Genomic DNA, 20,839 nt, shown 5'->3' with positions numbered 1-20,839 from the left:
GATGTTTGCTAAAATAAAATGAAAAGTTTAATTTAAACTGAAACATTTTAAATAAAAAAAGTAATGAGGGTGATTTCATTGCACGTATTGATCTAAAAACCTAATGCACAACATTTTGCTCACTTTACTATCCATTCTTACAACTGGGTAGCTATTTGCAGAGCTTGGTGTATTATCAAACCTCAAATTGTATAGCCTTTACACTGCTATGTACATCCCTAAGTTACTGGATACTGTATTCACTTGTAATTATTTTCTAAAAGGTGCACACCCTTTCTGAGAGACATTTGGAAGCAAAGGCTGTGCAGTGCTACGTGTGGCTAAGCTTGTAGAGTGAAGAAGTGCCTGCATAAAGTCTAAGTTGATTCCTTACATGTACACCAGGGGTGGATGCAAGGGTTGCTGCTTCTATACCTGTACCAAATTAGCATTCTAATCTTTCACAATCGATGTCCTTTGCAGGCAGCATCACACAAATCGCTGTCTCGGAGGAGGGACTGGATGAAGGCGGCATTGAGTGGAATTCAGCTTTGACTGCTGCTGTCCAGATGGTAACAGATGAGGGAACTAAGAAGGAGGGGGATGATATTTCTGGTAATTACAAGCTTCTTCCCATTGGAATCTGAACTAATAGGTGTGTATATATATATATATATATATATATATATATATATATATATATATAGGCACGCTCATTGAGTCTGTGGTCTATGCATCTGTGCATCTTTGTACTCTGAACTCTTGTGTGCTATATTGCCAGATATATGTAAGCATGTGCAGTATGAGAGTTTTGCGTGTCTGCACAGTGCTTTGCTAGGGGTGTGTCTGTCATCTGGCAGTGTTATGTCCCTATGAAACGGAACCTTATGTATCCATGCAAACTCTGGAAGCAATACGTATGAATGGACAAGACTTCACTTTGTAGTGTTTGGGATTTTTAAAACACTTATCCTTTCTCCATCATGGGGTCTGGCATGGATTCACATGCTCATGAATATTCCCCGTCGTAAGGCTGGGAATCCTTGGTAAAAGAAAAAAACAGTTTCACTTTCACTTACAAACTGTATTTCTCCTCTAAACCAATCACTGAACTCTGGGTCATACTGCCCCCAGCCAATGGCTGCCCTTTCCCTTAGCTCCTCCTCTGGCCACCATCTTCAGATTTCTACCGCACGTTCAAGTGTTGGGAGTCCTCATGCTTTGCTCCGTGAGTTGTTCTACGTTTTCATGCTTTTTCGATAAAAAGTGTATTTTTGTTCAACTAGACCCTGTGTGCTCTTTCGCTCCTACGGCCGGCAAGTGGGGATCTGTTAGTCAGTGAATTTCAATGCCCCTCAAGTGCAAGAATCGTTTAAGTTTCATCGAAGATTCCAGAAGGCCATCAGGCCTACTCCACACTCTGGACCATGTCAGAAGAGAGGGGAGTTCCATTTGCAAGCTCTGCTCCAGCTGCAGACTGTGGAATGTGTTTGTGGAGGACAAACACCTCCAGTGCCTCTACTGTCTCCATCAGGATCACAGGGAAGCGGATTGTGAGATATGCCTCTGGTTCTCCATGAAGGATTGCCACAGTAGGCTGGCGACGTGGCTCAGCGCCAATGCCTCTGCCCCGTATAGCAAGCAGGGGCATGCCTTACCCAGGACCGGCCAGTCCGAGGAGCGGGCTTCTAAGTACTTTGAGGGTGCTCCTTCGGTGGGGGGCACAAGACTGAGTCAGTTTCCATCGGGGTCGCCACTCAAGCGGGTCCTGCGATGGGCAGGGCGCACTTATCTTCTCCATCTGCCTCCATCTCCAGCCATCGCTCCAGCTCTTCCTCGAAGATGAAATCGGCCAACCGGGCGAAGCTGCGAGAAAAGGCGGCCGACCTGCTCCAGAAGGCCCAGGCAGTCCAGGTGATGTCATCGTCGATGGTAGAGTTGGTGGCGACCACCCTCTCGAAAGCCAATGGTGCTGACCCGGTCAAGGGAGCCCTCGGTATTTTATTGATTTTTTGAATTTATAAAGTGCACAAGCGGCCCTGGGGCATCGTGGCGCTGGTACAGTAGAGCTTACTTATTTACAAAGCAAAAAAGACAAGGGCACCTGTCTGAGGTTCTTGGTTACATTCAACCTTTTGCCAGACAGGTGCGTAGTACAAAGACAAAAGGTGGCAAATAAAACAGAGGTTGAGGTGGCAAGGAACCTCCTTACGGATGCAGTGAGAGAGAATGGGCCGAGAGTGCTAGGTGAGCTAGTTGAATAGCTCGGTTTTGATCGATTTGCGGAATGCTAGATAGGAAGTTTCATTTTGCAAGGTAGTGGGGAGGGCGTTCCAGTGCTTTGCGGCAAGGAATGTGAAGCAGGTTTCTCCTGCTTTGGCTCTTTTGATGGTGAGATTTTAAGCTAGTTGGAGTGGTGAGTCCTAATAGGTCTGGAGGATGTAACGCTGGTAATTATTTCTGCCAGATATGGGGTGGCTGTGAGCAATGGGCATTTGTGGGTTATGGACATGGTTTTGAATAGTATCTTTTCTTTGACTGTGTGTTTCGTCTGGCACTGGTAATGCGCTCTCTTTTGGGAATGCTGAGAGCAGCCCATAGCATTATTATTCTGAATGACTTGAAGGCAGTTCAGATTTTTGGAAGAGGTGCCGGCAAATAGCACGTTACAGTAGTCTACTTTGGCTCCGATGGTGGCTCTGGCTATGGAGAGACAGTTTGTCTCGGATAAGTATCGTTTGACCGCATTTATTAGTTTAGTTATGAAGGAAGCTGATGACACAATGGCACTGACTTGGCGTTACTTTGAGAGTGTAGAATCAATGTATACCCCAAGGGTTTTGGCTGCTGCAGAGACCGGAATTTGTGAGTCGTCACTGATAAAGGAGCTGTATTGTTTGTCCAGCTTATTGAGAATTTCTTTGGGGCCTACTAAGAGGAGCTCAGTTTTATCCCAGTTGAGGCATAAACCGTTGGCTGCCATCCAAGCTTGGATGGTGGCGTGGATTTTGCAAAGTGATTCTGCGTCTGTTTTGTATGAGCCATATAGGGGAAGGAGATCCGATTTGGGCAGAGCCGCAAGGTGGGATTTGATTTTAATCTGTAAAAGTTCCATTTTATTGAGCATAGCTGCCTGGATGCTCATACACCAGTATTCATCTTTTGTGATATCATGGGTGCTGGTGTTTGGGGTGGCTAGTTCTTTAAATATGGCAAATAGCTCTTTTGATTCAGATTTGGCGTTAGAGATTCTAGTGTTCTAAGAAGTGGATTTCGCTGCTGTATTGTCTTTTTTTTGTACTCAGTGGCACGTTTCTTGTAGGCCAGTAGGGTGATGTCCTGAGGGTTAGATTGACAGTTTTTTTGAGTGCTGTGCATTTGAGGGAGTGTAATTCTTTGAGTTACGTTGTGAACCAGGAATTGGCATGTATTTTTCTTTTAGCTTCCTTTTTATCAAGAGGAGCAATCGTTTCATTTGCTTCTTTGATTGTCTGATTGTAGAGTTTTGCCAGAGCAGTGGGATCCTTGGAGAACGTGGGCTTGAGGGCAGCGATCTCTAAGAGTGGAATTATATTGTTTTTAGTTAGTTTGTGTGCACTCCTAGCCCAGCCGGGTTACTCTGGTGTGACGGTTTTTGGTTTGGCGGGAATGGAAAAGTGGATAAGGTGGTGGTCCGTCGAGGGACAGGGGGTGATGGAGCTGATGTCAATGTTGCTGTTATGGTCCGATGCCAAGTCTAGGGTGCGTCCTTTGGAGTGAGTGGAGTTAGATATTCGTTGTTCGAAACCCAGGTCCTGAAGCGCTTTGGCCAGAGATTTAGCATGTTTGTCCTTTGATTGGTTAAGGCCTCCCTATAGAAGGGATTTAGTGGAGTTTTTCAAGTTGTTGCCTAATAGGTGGAGGAGGTTATCCTGAAAGTCAAGTAGTGGGCCGGGCGGCCGGTAGATGACATGGAAGTCAATCATGCAGTTAGGCAAGAGGGAGAATTTAACTGTGAGGTCATCCGCATTGCCTCCTATTGGGGAGTTGATCTGTCTGATCGATAGCGAATCCTTAAATATGAGAGCCACTCCACCTCCTTTAGAAGACACTGTCCTGTCGCAGTAGGGTGTAACCCGGCGGGAAGGATATGGCGATAGCTGGCTCTGCTGCTTCACGTAGCCAAGATTCAGTGATTGCGAGGGGATCAAGATCGAAGTTTGAAAGAAAGCCACAGATCTCAGAGGCGTGCGCAGGGAGCGCCCGTATGTTTAAAAAGGGCACCTCCCACCCTGGATCCGGGACAGACATGACGACTACGGACGACATGGCCACGGCGGCAGTTCACCACAGCAGTAGGCTTATCCCCAGTGAGTGTCCAAACTCTTCCAACTGACACCAGAAGAGACCAAGAGGGTATGTTTCCTATAACAACGGCGCAAGGCCAAGAAGACCATCTTGGCGGTGCCTCTCCTGGACGATGTTTGGAGGAGGGCTAAGCTTTAATGAGAAATCCAGCCATGTCCCTGGCCAAGAGGTATAGGCTGGAGAAAAAGTACTGGGTGCCAGATTCTGCACCCAAGTGCCTACGTTTATAGCCTTCCCCGGACTCAGTGGTTTTGGCGGCAGCGAGAAAAAAGTAGTCTTACCCCTCGTCTTCATCCTCCGTTCCTCCAGATAGCGAGGGGAAGAAGTTAGATGCCATGGGAAGAAAGGTGGTCTACTCTGCGGCATCAACACTAAAGGCCGCCAAGGCACTTGTAATCCTGGCCAGCTATGACAGGGAACTCTGGTATAAGACAGCGCTGCTGCTGGAGTTCCTACTAGACAAGTGGGTCCAGGCGCTTTCACTCATCCAGGAGGGTTAGTTGGACCATGCCATCACGGTAGCCATGGACCTCGCGCACATGGGGTAGATGGGTAACTGTGTCTACCTCCCTCGTCGTGGCTGGCTGAAGGCCACCAACTTCTGTTAAGAGGTCCAGACGGGGGTGCTAGACATGCCCTTTGATAGGGACAGCCTCTTTGGGAAGGCTGTCGAGTGTTTGCAGGCCATTAAGACTGAAACGCAGACAGCCCGTGCTCTGGGCACTCTTCAACAGCACTGCCCTTCCTTTCAGGCCTCAGGCAAAAAGTCAGGCAGATCATTGAAAGGATTCAGCGGAGGGTCCTCTTCATAACGTCAACCTTCCCGGTCCACTGCCCAAGAGGCCTACAGAGGCCTTTCCAAGGATTTGGTGGAGGTGGCTGATGTTGTTGTTCCCAAGGCGACACGCAGGCCCTGAAGCAAGATTTAACCGGCCAAGGCGTCGGGACCCCGGTGGGAGGCCTGCTGGTGGGCTTTGTCAGCGAGCAGAAGATCTCCACCGACCGATGGCTGCTGGACACTCTTGCCCACAGACACACACTAGAGTTCCAGCTGAAGTGTCCGCGGATACCTCTGATGGCCCGGCAGGAGCAGCACATTCCTCAACTCCTGCAGGAAGTACCGGCCATGTTAAGAAAAGAGGCGATAGTGCTGCTTCCAAAGTGACTCCGGGGCTCCAGAGTTTACTCCCGATACTTCTTGGTAAAGCAGACCGGGGCTGGATTCCCATCCTAGGCTTGCTGCATCTCAATAAATACCTCAAGTCCCAAAAATTCAGGATGGTCACTTTGCAGCACATGCTAGGCCAACTTGAGGAAGGAGACTTCTTGACGTCGCTGGAGCTGTAGGACGCATACTTTTACGTCCCCATTCACAAGAAGCATCAGATCTTCCTGCACTTCGTAGTACATGGAAAGCACTACAAATTCAAGTCTCTCCCATTCGGACTGAAGTCGGCGCCCAATGTCTTTACAAAGTGCCTGCCACCAGTGGCGGCCCATCTGCGGCTACAGGGGATACACGTGTACCCTTACCTCGACTGGCTCATCTTCAAGGGAAGTGGCTGTCGAACACACGGAGGGTTCTGTCAACTATCCAAAGTCCTGCTTGTTACCATCGCTGAACGTGCTGTCCCTGGGGGCCAGGCTCAACACTGTCTCTTGCCTGGCAGCTCCCTTCCAAGAGAAGATAGCTAGCGGCCCTACTCGGCAAGGTGCAACAGCTGTTATCACTGAAGACAGCCGTAGTGCGGACCATCACGTCGCTGTTCGGCATGATGTTGTTGCGCATCTACCTGATCTGACTCTTCAGGTTGCCTCGAGTTCCTGGATGCTCACTGGATCTAGGAGTCCGGAAGCTTTGCAGACAGGGTTAACCTCAACAAGGAGTACCATTGAGCGATAAGGTGGTGGGCGTACGCTCCAACATGGCCAGGGGCCCAGGATTTCAGAACCCCCTGTACCAGGAGACGGTCACCACGGACACTTCCCTGGAGGTCTGGGGAGCCCACACCGACGTCTCCATGCCAGAGGCCTGTGGAGAGGGATCTCCACATCAATATCCTGGAGCTGAAGAGGTGAGGGAGTCATTTAGTATGGCTCTCGCATGTTCTCCTGCGCAGGTAGACGAGAATATTTCTTTAAGGACAGAGGCAGGCAGGGGTCAATGGGCGACCCCGAGGGTTTGCTAGCTGATAGTAAGTCGCTAGTCTCTAGAGATGGGTTTGAAGAAGCCGAAAGTAGGGAAATTAAGCGTTGGGGCAATGGGATCAGGAGGGGTCGGTGTTGGGAAGGGGGAGAGGACGTGATGGATGGTGCAGGCAGGGGGACAGTAGGGTTACAGATACAGCCCCAAGTGCAGGGTTGCCAGTAGGCAGTACAGGTGTGCAGTAACAGATAGACGATCAGCAGGGAAGAGGAAGAGAGAATGCAAAGCAAAGAGGAAGGTCTTGAGCTGCTTCTGGAACCGGAGGTGATTCTTCTCAAGTTTCAGAGGCAGGGAGGCTGTTCCAGATGGAGGCACCCCAGAAGAGATATCTGCCTCCAGTTTGTTTCTTGGAAAAACACCTGACCCCTAATTGGAGGTGGGGGAGCAAAGGGCTCGAGTAGGTAGATACTTCAGAAGAGAAATCTGGAGATATTTTGGTCCCAGGCTCCAGAAGGCCTTGTGCACAATGCAGAGGGTCTTGAATTCGATCCTTGCAGTCACTGGGAGCCAATGGAGAGATTTCAGTGTTGGAGAGATACGATCCCTGGGCTTGAGGCCAAGGAGAAGTCTTGCAGTCCTGTTCTGGATGAGTTGCAGAGGGAGGAGAGTAGAGGCAGGCAGATTTAAAGAGGCTATTACAATAGTCCAGCTTAGAGAGAATCAGGGCTCTAGAGACGGTGAGCTTCTGAGGGAAGGAGAGGAGAGGGAGAATACCCCAGAGGAGGTGCAGTTGGTAGTTTGACGACTTAGAGACGCCGGAGATGTAAGGTGAGAAGGAGAGAGTGGAGTCGAAGATAACCCAGAGTTTCTTAGCCTCGCAGGTGGAGGGCCAAGGGAGGCCAGCCAGAGAGAGACGAAAGGAGGGTGCTAATAAAGAGGATCTCAGTCCTGCTGGCATACAGGCAGAGATCATTGGCGGCGCACCACTCTTGGATTGGTGAGATACTAGGTTGTCTTAGGAGGATAGGTTGTCTTAAAAAAATACCCCTTCAATGGATTGCCTTTCTCCTGCAGATTTCTCATCTGATAGATATTCCATACAGCCCTGATGTTCAGGAAATGTTTCGATAAGGGGCGTCGGCTCCAGATGGGACTTTAGGCGTTGTATACATACTTTGTCACTATGCCCCACACCTCAGTTCCTTTTTTCCACGCGCTAACACGCTGCTTGGTAACACAGACGTGTCTTTGACTCTTGACGTTTTCATCAGAAAGCTTTTTTCGAGGGGATTGTGTGCTCTGACGTATTCCACATCTCTGACAGTAATGTCCACAGCTGTGCTGCTTCGGAAATATTTTCTGCGCCGGTGTCCTGCGTCAATGTCGTTGATACGCTGTCCCTCGAAGGCCTGTGTTGAGAGCCAACGTCACCGGATGTTATATGTAGGACGCACGACTCCCGTAGCCTCAGTTCTGTTTTTTCTGCGAACGTGTTTGCTTCGGAATCTCGGCGCGCCTCGGTTCTTCTCCTTTGAATCGGTTCTTCTAACTTTGTATTGAGAATATGTCTTCGTCGTCTTCTACCCTGAAGTCGGGCTTCAAGAAGTGTCGGGACTACGGTTCAAAAATGTCTCTTATGGACCCGCACAACGTCTGCCTCTGGTGCCTCGGCGAGAGCCACGCCACCGACAACTGCGATGAATGCCAGTCCTTGACGTCGAAAGCCTTGCGGGAGCGGAAGAAGTTGTCTGTAGGTAGGGTTTCCCAACCCCGTAAGTCTTTCCACTGACAAATCAAGGGGCGACTCTCTGCGTCGATGTAAGTCCAGGGGGTCTCGTTCTCGGAGTGGGTCCTGCCATTCCTCTGCCTCTTCTAGGCACTTTCGGAAGCGCTGTCACCGGTCGCCTTCCTCGTCAGAGGACTCCGCCAGACGGCGGGTAGCTTGTCCGAACAAGCATTCGTCGCTGGCGGAATGGGACGCAATCCGCAAGTAGATGATGGCGATTTTCGAATCGCAGGGCACTGTTCCATCTGCGCCTTAGAGGGAAGCCGGCAAGGAACGAGCTCGGGCTACCGCTCGCACGCCTTTGGGCTTGGGCGGTCGGCACGATCATCGGGACCAGTCGAGGTCCCGATTGAACAAGGTTGATTGCCATAGCCGTGTAAGGTCCAGGTCCCGGTCCTCGACACCCTCGAGACCGTGGAAGTCATCGGCGCCAAGGCCATTGAAGGACACGCTCGGGGCTCCAGCCTCGAAGCCGTTGTCAAAGTCATTGGCGCCTCGCTCGACGTCAACGCCTATTCCATCGGCGCTCTCAACGCCTTTTGATGAGAATTTGCCGGAGGTGCCCCGGAGGACGGTGGAAACTCAGAGGAAGGCTCTCTGTAAGTCGGTGAGGCCTGTATTTGAGCCTTTTTCTGTACCCTCACCCAGAGATTTATTCCCGCCTTTGGATTACATTTCAGAGGTGGAAGAAGGGTCAGATGAGGAGGGGGTTTGTACCTCCTGAGGTTCCCGATGACCTTTTGTCTGGTCACAGCCAGATGCAAGACCTACATCAGTCCTTACATGACGCCAGTGGTATGGACACCTCTCCAGAGGTTGAATTTGGCAGGCCTGAGTGCGAAGGTTACCGAGTACTTGGGGTGGTCTGCTCCACCTGTGGATTTTCTGCAGGATGACCTGACAGATATATTGGACCAAGGTCCACCCGGTGCTCCCATTTCATATGGCTTTACAAAGAAGGGTGGTGGTGGCTTGGACTGCTCCGGAGAGTCTCCCGGCAGTGAATAAGTCGCTACCAAAAAAATACCGTCCAGCCAGTGGCGACCCCTGCTACTTGTCTACGCACACCACTCGGGAGAGTTTGGTGGTGCAGGCGGCTACGTCCCCAGCGAAGCAGGCTGCGTACCCTACCATCCCTCTGGATAGGGACGACAAGCACTTTGATGGTTGGGTGAAGAAAGTATTTTCATCTGGGGGTATGGCTTTAAAGGCAGCCAACTCTGTTTGTGCCTTGGCAAGATTCACTCACACTCTGTGGAATTGTCTCTTTGGCGGCTGAACATCTTCCCAAAGGGGAGGAATGGGATGGTTTTCTTGCCCTCGTTCAGGATGGCAAGGATGCCATGTGTGAATCCTTTCAGTCGGGTCTGGACGTGGCAGACTGTCAGCCGGTCCATGGCGGCGAGCACCGTGATGCGCAGGTTTGTGTGGTTGTGGAAGTCGGGGTTTACTCTTGATGTACAGTCCCGACTTCTCAACATGCTCTTTGATGGTGTCCATCTTTTTGGCAGCAAGGCTGACGAGAGCCTTGAGAGGTTGCAGACCTCCAAAGCTGCAGCGAAGTCGTTGAGCGCGGCAGTATGTCAACCTCTGCCTTTTCGTCCTAGGGGACAGCAATGGAGGGGGAGGTTCCTTTCGATACTACTCAGCCTTTGGTAGATCGAGGGGAGCTGCCAGTCAAAGGGGCCAACGTAGGAGTACCAGAGGTGGAAAACAAGGTCTTCGAGGTGCCAAAGCCGCTAGGGCAGTTGCCTCTTTGCCCTCAGGCACTGCCGCAGCCGCTCAGTCATGAGGCCATGTCCCATGGTTCGCCGGTTGGGGGAAGGCTGGCGCAGCATCTGGCAGAATGGCGTGCCATTACTTCAGATGTGTGGGTTCATGAGATCATAGCCCATGGCTACTGTCTTCCTTTCCGGCAGAGGCCTCGCGACAATCCACCGGGGAAGCTCTTTGAGTCCGGATCCGCTCCTTGCGCAGGAAATCCTATCCCTGCTGGAGAAAGGCGCCATAGAACTAGTGCCTGTAGCGGCGAGGAACAAGGGATGGTATTCCCTCATATTTTTTGATCCTGAAAAAAAGACTGGGGATTGAGACCCATCATGGACTTGCGTGGTTTGAACAAGCTCCTCAGGAAGGACAAGTTCAAAATGGTTACTCTTTCTCAAGTCCTCCAGGCCCTTCAACTTCAGGATTGGTTGGTGTCTCTCGACCTCAAGGATGCTTACTTTCATGTGCCGATTCATCCCAAGCACAGGAAGTACCTGCGAGTCGCCAACCGCGAACCTCATTTTCAGTTTCGGGTCCTGCCGTTCGGATTAACCTCCGCCCCGAGGGTCTTCACCAAACCAATGGTGGTGGTGACAGCGTATCTCAGGAAACGGGGGGGGATTCATGTCTACCCCTACATGGACGATTGGTTGATCAGGGCGCGCTCTACTGAGCAAGCCCTGGATCATATGTCCTTCACCTGCCACTCCCTTCACAAGCTGGGCTTCTCCCTCGACTTGAAGTCTTTTGACACCTACCCAGCGGCTCCAGTACATCGGAGCAGTGCTCGACACATCCCTGGGGCAGTGTTCACCTCCCCAGGTGAGGGCTCATCACATTCTGCAGAAGGTGGACAAGTTTCAACATACCCAGAGTCTCCCGGCGTTCGAGTTCTTGAGGTTGCTCGGCCTCCTGGCATCCTGCATTCTACTGGTGCCAGAGGCCAGGCTGCGGATGAGATGTCTGCAGGGGGCTCTCGATGCAGTGGTCGCAGTCCTCTGGCAGGATGTCGGATCCCGTTCCGGTGCCACCATCGGTTTGCCCAGGATCTTCTCTGGTGGGCCGACAAAGGCAATCTGATGAATGGAGCGCCATTTTGGCTACCTTGGCCAGAGGTGACAATCGTGACAGATGCATCCCTCACAGGATGGGGAGCTCATGCCAATGAGTTGACAGTCAGCGGTCGTTGGTCTCTGTCGGAGTCCAGACTCCACATCAATCTGTTAGAGCTGCGGGCTGTCGGGCTAGCCCTGAAGGGTTTTTCTGCCGTCTTTACGGGGGGAAAATGTCCTGATCATGACGGACAATACAGTGGCAATGCACTACCTCAACAGAAATGGGAGGGGGGGTTAATCACTCCCACTGTGCAGAGAAGCGATGCAGCTCTGGTTCTGGGCCATCTAGCAGGAAATTTCGATCTCTGCAGTTCATCTGGCTGGAGACGAAAACGCGGCGGCAGACGCTCTGAGCAGGCAGAGCACAGTCTCTCACGAGTGGGAGCTGGCTCAGGAAGTTCTTTTGGAGATTTTTGCCCTTTGGGGGACCCCACAAGTGGATCTCTTCACCACCAGTGTCAACCGGAAGTGCGAAAGATTCTGCTTGCAGGAATTACCTCCAAGAGGAGCCTTAGGGGACGTGTTCGTAGTGGAGTGGTCCTTCCCACTACTGTACACGTTTCCACCAGTCCCCGTCTATTCCGCAAGTGTTGCGGAGGTTACGGAGGTTCGGTTCCCGAATGATCCTCATTGCTCCGGCATGGGCCAGGAGAGCGTGGTACCTGGACCTTCTAGACATGTCCATCTGCCCTCTACGCCGTCTTCCCTACCGAGATGATCTGCTCTCACGGGAGGGGTGTTGGGTTCTCCATCCAGAGGTCAAGTCAATCAGCCTTCATGCTTGGTATCTGAAAGGTTGAGGTATAAGGATTGGGACCTCCCCGAAGACGTGATGGAGGTGTTGATTTTGGCCAGAAGGCCCGCAACAAAATCCCTGTACCGGTGCTATTGGAGAAAGTTCTGCGACTGGTGCAGGGTACAGAATGTGGATCCTTTTGAATGTTCAATTCCTGTGGTTCTGTCTTTTTTGCTTTCATTAGCCCACAAGGGCCTGCAAGTGGGTACCATTAAAGGTTACCTGGCGGCGGTGTCCATATTTAAGCACCTGGCTGAGGAGTGTTCTTATTTTAAGATTCCTTTGATTTCTCTGTTTCTAAAAGAGCTAACTAATGTGTTTCCACCGTCACCTTTCCAGGTGCTGGGATGGGGTTCGAACTTGGTTCTAAAATTCCTAATGGTAGCTCCGTTTGAGCCCTTACATTCTTGTCCTTTGAGACTGTTGACCTTTAAGACTGTATTTTTAGTTGCGGTTACTTCCGCCTGCAGAGTGAGTGAGTTGCAGGCACTGTCCGCCAAGCCACCTTTCACGGTGTTCCACAAGGACAGGGTTGCCCTTGGGATTCGTCCTTTTCTTCCGAAGGTTGTGTCGGAATTTCATTTGAGCCAGAAGGTAATTCTGACAGCTTTCTATCCTCCTCCGCATCCTGGTAAGGAAGAGGAGAGGATCCATAGGTTGGATCCAAGGAGAGCTTTGAGCTACTATCTCTCACGGATGTCCCGGGTCAGAGTGGCCGATCAGCTATTTCTAGGATACGCTGGAAGACGTTTAGGTCAAGCTGTTACCAAGCAGACCTTGTCCGGATGGATCATTTTGACGATCTCTGAATGTTACTGTTTGGCGGGTAACGACCCTCCGGTAGGTTTACGGGCCCATTCTCCTAGGGGTGTGGCTGCCTCCACTGCTCTGCAGAGGGGTGTTCCCATTTGTAATATTTGTGAAGCAGCCACATGGGCCTCTGTCCATACTTTTGTAAAACACTATTCCCTGGACTCTTTCCATGGGCAGGATTTGGACTTTGGTAAGGCGGTCCTCTATTCTGCAATTTGATTGGGAATTTTAAATTCTTTTCCCACCTCCATACGTTGGTACTGCTTTGGGAGTCTGTCAGAGATGTGGAATACGTCGGACGACACAATCCCCTCGAAGAACAAGTTACTTTCTTACCTGGTAACGTTCTTTCGATGGGATGTTCCTCCGACGTATTCCACATCGAACCCTCCCAGCCTGCCCCTCTACAGAATTTCTTATGCGATTGCAGCTTATGTTTCCACAAGGCTTTCTGTAGTCATACTGGCAGAAGATTGGCGCCACACGTTCTGGGGAAAAAACTACAACTGAGGCTACGGGCGTCCTGCGTCCTACATATACCATCCGGTGACGTCGGCTCTCGACAGAGGCCCTCAGGGGACAGCGTATCAACATCATCGATGCAGGACACAGACGCCGAAAAATGTTCCGAAGCAGCACAGCTGTGGACATTACTGTCAGAGATGTGGAATACGTCAGAGGAACATCGCATCGCAAGAACATTACCAGGTAAGAAACTAACTTGTTCTTTCCAATTCCTCGATGCAAGATGTCAGTCACTCTGGTTCGGGCTTCAAGCAGTGTACTGACGGTGGCACCAAGATGTCCATCATTGACACGCACGAGTTGTGCCTCTGGTGCCTATTTTTCTTGGAGTCAATCTTGCTTACTTCACTTTTGCTCTTCATTCGTTTTATCGCTTCAAACAATGTACCTTTCATGGAGACTTTCGAGTGGGATACTTTCTTTCACCGGACCATTCTGTTACTTAGTATCGCTGATTTCACAGCTATCTTTACTTCACAGGTCTGTCTTTCTTCCCGTCTCATCCACATGCGTGTAGCTTTCATTTGCGATATAATGTTGCTACTTCAAATGTCAACACACACCGGTCTCTCAGGTTGCTTGCCAACTCACCGACTGTGTGAATTTCTTTCTTGGTTTTACGATTTCCAATTCACGAGTCAAGGTTAGTACCACAGACTTTGCCTCGCCTCCCTAACTCTGCCATTCACCCGGGAGCGTTGCTGGCATCCTTGAAATACAATGCCTTCTGATGTGGGATCTGGCCTTCCGCGGCCTATCAGAGGCAACGTCCTCCAGTAGGGAACTCTTGGGGTTTTCCATCGACTGAGCCCGTCCCTTGTTCCGTAGCTCTGCTCCAGTAGGTTTGCCTTTGTCCTGGAAGTTCTGCTTCTACTAGTGTTCCACCTTGCTCAGTGTTTCTAGGTTGACTTTTATTTGTGTGAGGTGAGCTAATTGGTATCAGGTGTATGCACTTAGTCAAGTGCCTGACTTTGCCTGACACGATTAGCGGGGCACTATCAGTACGATGTGTGAAAGTTGATGTTGTTACTGTCACCCTCTCCTTCGGCCCAGCATTTGTGTAAAAATGAGAGGGGTGGGACCTCAAAGTATACTAAAAAATGGGATGTGTTCGATAAACAAAATAATGGGGTATGCCACGTCTCTCCATTGGCTGCCTCAGCCCCACTCCCTGAAGACTGCTCACCCAAGTGATCCTCCCTCACTGGTCCACCCCCAGGGTCTGATCCAAAGGTGATGGCCGTGCCCTGGCCACCTGAGATACCCAGGGACTAGCGGGGTGAGACACCCTCTGGTTTCTCCCACAGCCCTATACTCATAACTTGTCAAAGTTTAGGGCTTTGGTAGAGAGGGTCATTGATACCCTAGGATTGCAGTCATCAGTGGCACCGGTGTTTGGGTACAACGTCACTGATATCCTGATTGAAAGTCTGGTGACAGAGGGAAACATTTCTTTAAACCATGCCATTGCTGATCCTCTAACAGTGCTCTGGCAGCTTCCATGCTCTATTCCGCCGGTCATCTCCACCATTTCCCGTAAGTATAGGCCGGCTAGAGGAGACCATTCATTCCTCTTCTTTCACCCTTCCCCGTAGGGTCTTGTTATGCAGGCTGCGACAGTCTCCTATAGACCATCTTCTTCCACTTTACCTCCCGAAAGGGAAGCGAAAAACGTTGATGTCTTGGCCAAGAAGTCATTCACTTCAGACAGTATGCCCCTTAAAGCTACCAATGTGGGAAGCACTTTGGCCAAGTACTCTTTTGGTCTTTGGACAGCAGTGTAGAATGCTATGCAGTACATCCCTGAAGGGGAAATGCGTGAGGGCTTCCTCTAGTTGGTGGAGGATGGAAAGAGGTGGCCAGACTGTCGCTGCGAACGAGCCTGGACATTGCCGACTGTGTGGGCCGTTCTATGGCGTCAGCAGTAACGCTGAGGAGGCAGGCTTACTTAAAAACTTGTTTTTATCTCCTACTGTCCAGGCTAAACTGCGGGACATGCGCTTCGAGGGCGATTTCCTGTTCGACCAGAAAGCTGATGATTCTTTAGAGAAATTGAAAGAATTCAAAATTGCTGCTAAATCTTTAGGCCTAGCTACGCAGCCGGCCAAACCTGCCTTCAGCTTCACCTCTAGGGCACGGGGCTACAGGCGCTATGCACCTTATGGCAGGAGAGCGCAGCTCCCACCGGCCAAACAAGGGCAGAAGTGTTTCTCGCGCTCTGGGAGGGGCATAGGGGCTTCTAAAGGCCAACCATCACCGGCGGAGGCGACCCAGCCTCCTAAACCGCTTTGATTTCACAACATATCGGTTGGTGGACAGTTGACAGAGTCCAGTGGCGGGGAATTACTTCTGATGAAAACATCTGGACAGACCCCCGCCACCTCCAATCCAACCGGGACAGGAGCTCCTGGAAGAACTGCAAGACCTGTTGTTGAAGGGTGCAGTGGAAGAGGTACCTCCTGAGCGCAGAGGGTCGGGTTGGAATTTCCAGCTAACCGAAAAAGGAGGAGGTCTCGTCCCGTTCTGGACCTCAGGGCCTTGAACAAGTTCCTGAAGACAGACAAATTCAGGATGGTGACGCTGAGAGAAATTATCCACGCTCTTGAACTACAGGACTGCCTGGTGTCAATAGACCTACATGATTATTTCAATGTGCAGATCCAGCAAAAGCACAGAAAGTTCCTAAGGTTCACCATAGGGTACATGCATTGTCAGTGAAAGGTGCTTCCCTTTGGTCTGACCACCGCCCCAAGGGTCTTCTACAAGCTCATGGCAGCAGTTGCTGCTCCCCTCAGGAGATCCGGAGTCCACTTATTTCCGTACCTGGACAACTGGCTGATCCGAGGGATGGCAGTGGTGCAGGTCTTGTCCCATGTAGAGGACACCTGCTTGCTGCTACACAGGCTGGACTTCTCCCTGAATTTAAAGAAGTCCCAAATGACACCTGTCCAAAGGCTCCAGTTCATCAGAGCAGTCCTAGACACCTGGGTTGGGAAAGCCTTCCCTCCCGAAGAGTCGGGTTGCTACAAATGGTCGACTTGTTCCAGAATGATGCCACTCTACCAGCTGCTTCCTTCCTTCCTCCACCTCTTTGGTCTCATGTTCTCCTGCATTTTTCTAGTGCCAGAGGCCAGGCTGCGCACAAGATCACTGCAGTGGCTCCTGAGGAGTCGGTGGTCACAGCACCTCGGTGCTCTATCAGCTTTCCTCTCGGTGTCCGCCTTGTTGGTCAAAGACCAGTCCTGGTGGGAGGACAACAGCATTCTCCTGGAGGGGGAAACCCTTCTGGCCTCCTTGGTCTCAGACCTGAGTGGTCACGGATGCATCTCTGAAGGGATCTTTGATCAGCAACGGAAGCCAGGTGACGAGTTGCGAGCCAGCAGACGTGCTCTGAAAGCATTCATTCCCGCTCTGCAGGGGAAGCATGCTCTAATTCTGACAGACAACAAAGTGGCAATGCACTATCTGAACAAGCAAGGTGGCGTACACTCCCGCCTCCTCTGCAGAGGCCACAATGCTATGGTTCTGGTTACTGGAGAACCGGATTGCAGTGTCTGCATGTCATCTGCCGGGCACATGGAACAGTTTGGTGAATGCTCTGAGCAGGCAGAGCACCGTCTCGCACGAGTGGGGAAGTGTGCCAGGAAGTCCTAGAGGAGGTCTTCTCTTTCTTGGGTACCCCAATAGTGGGTCTGTTTGCAGCAAAATCCAACAAAGTGCAGACAGTTTTGCTTTAGGGAATTCCCAGCATATGGTGCACTGGGGGAAGCATTTCTGCTGGATTGCACCTTTCCTCTCCATTACGCTTTCCCTCTGATTCCCGTCATTCAATGGGTTCTCCGGAGGTTGAAGAGGTTTCGAGCGACCATGATCTTGATCGCTCCGGACAGGGCAAGGAGAATGTGGTACTCTGACCTCTTGGATATTTCCATCTGTCCACCACACCAGTTGCCTCGGCGGGCCGGTTCGCCTAACAGTCAGAATGTTGAATACTCCACAGGACCCCAGAATCCCTCAACCCTCATGCGTGGCTCTTGAAAGGATAAGGTTTGATGACTGGGACCTCTGAGGAAGTGCTTGGGTTGTTGGTGGCTGCACGCAGACCATCTACAATATCTTTGTATGCGTGCAGGTGGATAAGATTTGAGGCGTGGTGCCGGGAATGTGAGATTTACCTTATTTCTTGCCCCACCACTGCAGTGATGGAATTCCTTAGATCCTGGCAATGGCACAAATCCTGGAAGGCCTTGTGAATTAGTTCCTGCCAACTCCCTTTGTTGTCCCAGATTGGGACCTTAATCTGGGACTGACATTTCTGATGGGGGCTCCTTTTGAGCCTATGCATACTTGTCCTTTAAGACTTCTCTCTTTAAAAAAGCTTTTTTGGTGGCTATTACATCCGCGAGTGGGTAAGTGAGCCGCAGGCCTTATGAGGTAAGCCAACCTTCCTGTAATTTTTTTCGGGAGAAAGTCTCGCTCAGGGTAAGGCCTGGCTTCGTTCCCAAAGTTGTCTCAGACTTCCACCTATTGCAATCCATTGACGTCCCAGACTTCTATCCTTCTCCACAACCTTCTAAGGAAGAGGAGCAATTTAATCGCCTAGATCCCAAATGTGCAGTAAGTTATTACATTGCGAGGACCTGCGAGTTCAGAAGAGCTGACCAGCTCTTCATGGCTTTTCCTTTAGCCCATAAGGGCCTGGCCGTAACTAAATAAACGTTGTCCTGCTGGATCATTTTCTGTATACCGGAATGCTACCAGTCCGCCAGAAAGGAATTACCGGCAGGCATCAGGGCTCATTCAACTGGGGGAGTCTCAGCGTCAACAGCATTACAGATGGGAGTCCCTGTTAGGGATATTTGTCGCACAGCCACATGGTCATACCTTCGCTAAGCACTACAGTCTAGATGTGGTTCGTACAGCTGATGCCCGTTTTGGCAGGGCTGCAAAATGTCTTTGTTTAACTTTCTGCCCGCCTCCTTCATCTACTGCTTTGGTAGTCTTATCAGATGGTAGGAATATGCGGGAGAAAGGCAGTCCATTGAAGGAGAAATTACTAACTGTAATGTTCTTTCTGCCGCAGATTCTTCATCTCCCCTCCATCCCCGCTCAGTCGGTGGTTGGTGCGTATCTTCTCTTTACCGTTGTCACAGATTATCTGTTTTCCTATGCAGCGTGATGTGCTCGGGGAAAAAATGGGGAAACTGAGGTGAGGGGCGTATTGACAAAATATATATACGAGGCCTGAGGTCCTGTCCGGAGCCGACGATCGGATGCCGAGCAAGACGGATCGACGGCCAAGTCGAGGTCCTCTACGCACCCTGTCGAAATTTTCCAGAGCAGCAGAGCTGATGGAATATCTATCAGATGAGTAATCTGTGGGAGAAGAAACCATAGAAAGAACATTACGGTAAGTCATTTCTCCTTTTTGTTGCTCTCAAAATATTGACTATTCAAAACATAGAAATTTAAAGAAGATTCTATGCTGGAAATGTAAATGGAGCATTTGCTTAGTAGTTAGCCTCCAGATATACATGTTTCCACTTTAACAGGCAATCCAGCATTTCCTGAACAGAATGTAGTATCATATTTTCGAGGGGATTGGGTCCTCCGACGTATTCCTTATCTATGACAGGTAATGTCCACAGCTGTGCTGCTTTGGAAAATCTTTGGCGTCTGCGTCCTGCGTCGATGCGCCGTCCCAAAGGACCTCCTCCGACGGCACCCGATGTGATAAATAGGACGCACGACGCCCATAGCCTCAGTTCCGTTTTTTCCGCAAACATGTTTGTTTCGTGAATTTCGGTACGCCTCGACTCGTTGGAGTTTGCTGTTTTTGATTCTCGGTTTGTTGAACCTGTTCGTTTTTTTGTGAAGACCTGTTCGTGGCGATGTCTACTTCGTCTTCAACCCCGCGTCCGGGCTTCAAGAAATGCGGGGACTGTGGGTCCAAGATGTCGGTCACAGACTCGCACAACGCCTGCCTCTGGTGCCTCGGGGAGGCCCACGATACGGACGACTGTGTCGACTGCCAGTTGCTCACGGCAAAGGCCTTGCGGGAACGCAAGAAGAAGCTGTCGGTAGGCCGGGTGTCTAAGCCCCGGAAGTCGAGGTCTGCGGAGCTTTCGACGGATGACTCGAGGGGCGACTCTCCGCGTCATCGTCAGAAGTCCAGTGAGTCTCCTTCCAGGAGTCGGTCTCGCGACCTCGAGGCATTCCCGGAAGCGCAGGCATAGGTTGCCTTCCCCGTCCTCTTCCAAGGACTCCGTCCGTCGGCAGGTCGCTTATCCCTCCATGCAAGCGACACCGGAGGAATGGGCTTCCTTCGGGAAGCAGATGCTAGCGATTCTTGAATCGCAGGGCACCGGTCCGTCCGCGCCTCCGAGTGGGGTCGGTCGGCACCGGTCGAGAGACGCCGCTCGTACGACTTCGGGCTCGGGTGGTCGGCACGGCTCACGGGAGAGGTCCCGCTCGGACAAGGGTAGCCGTTCTCGCCATGCCCTTTCCAGGTCCCGGTCCTCGACGCCCTCGAGACCGCGTGACCCTGTGCCGTCTTCGAAGAAGACGTCGACGCCTGTGGCGCCGAGGTCGTTGACGATTTCTCTCGAGGCTCTGCCTCCGAGGGGGTCGTCGACGCCGTCGGCGCCTAGGTCGTCGAGGGACACGCTCGGAGCTCCGGCTTCGACTCCTGTGTCGACGCCGCCGATGCTGGCGGCGCTGCAGCTGACGTTGACGCCGATTCGCTCGACGCCGATGCCTTTTCTGTCAGCGCCGACTCGTTCGGCGCCCTCAACGCCTTTCGAGGCGGTGGTGGAGGGGCCCCGTGGTACGGGGTTTGCCCCTAGAAAGGCTCTGGCTAAGGCCAGGCACTGCTTTGGTCCCCAGAGGTCTTCCTCTCCCTGCATGGAGTACATTTCAGAGGGTGATGAAGGCTCTGATGACGGCTTGGTTCCGGTTACGGTTCCAGATGAGCTTATCTCGGGCCATAGCCAGTTTGATGACCTGAGGCAGCCACTGCATGATGCCAGTGGACTGGACACCTCTCCGGAGTTGGAGTTTTATAGACCGGAGCCTGGCACTCATGCCGATTCTTCATATCGGCGCCTTATGTCTTGGGTCACCGAGTACTTGGGTTGGTCAGCTCTCCCAGGGGAGTTCGTTCAGGATGATCTCACGGACATCCTTGATCTCGGTCCCCCCACTGACCCGGTTTTGCCATTTCATATGGCTCTGCAGAGAAGGGTGGTGGCGGCGGCTTGGACTGCTCCGGAGAGTCTCCCGGCAGTGCTTTGTCACGAAAATACCGTCCAGCCAGTAGCGACCCCTGCTACTTGTCCAGGCACCCCACTCCAGAGAGTTTGGTGGTGCAGGCGGCTACGGCCACGGCAAAGCAGGCGTTGTATGCTACCATCCCTCCGGATAGGGACGACAAACGTTTTGACGGCTGGGCGAAGAAAGTGTTTTCTTCGGGGGTTATGGCGCTTCAGGCGGCCAATTCCATATGTGCTGTCTCGTTTCACACACACTCTGTGGAACTGTGTTGCTTTAGCGGCTGAACATATTCC

The 20,839-nt window shown here is 51.4% G+C and overlaps 1 protein-coding gene across 3 annotated transcripts in view; it reads left to right on the top strand.

Moving 5' to 3' along the window:
- Positions 1-20,839, top strand: part of GMEB1 (glucocorticoid modulatory element binding protein 1) — a 921,206-nt gene that overhangs the window by 715,906 nt on the left and 184,461 nt on the right. For all 3 annotated transcript variants that reach the window (XM_069622968.1, XM_069622967.1, XM_069622966.1), the window contains exon 7: positions 463-594. In XM_069622968.1, the coding sequence (XP_069479069.1) occupies positions 463-594 (132 nt within the window). The remainder of the gene's footprint in view (positions 1-462; positions 595-20,839) is intronic.

Source organism: Ambystoma mexicanum, chromosome 11 (assembly GCF_040938575.1).
Source record: "Ambystoma mexicanum isolate Mex_15411 chromosome 11, UKY_AmexF1_1, whole genome shotgun sequence".
Lineage (NCBI taxonomy): Eukaryota > Metazoa > Chordata > Amphibia > Caudata > Ambystomatidae > Ambystoma > Ambystoma mexicanum.
The sequence above is the reverse complement of the archived record's forward strand: the minus strand, read 5'-3'. Positions and strand labels throughout refer to the sequence as shown.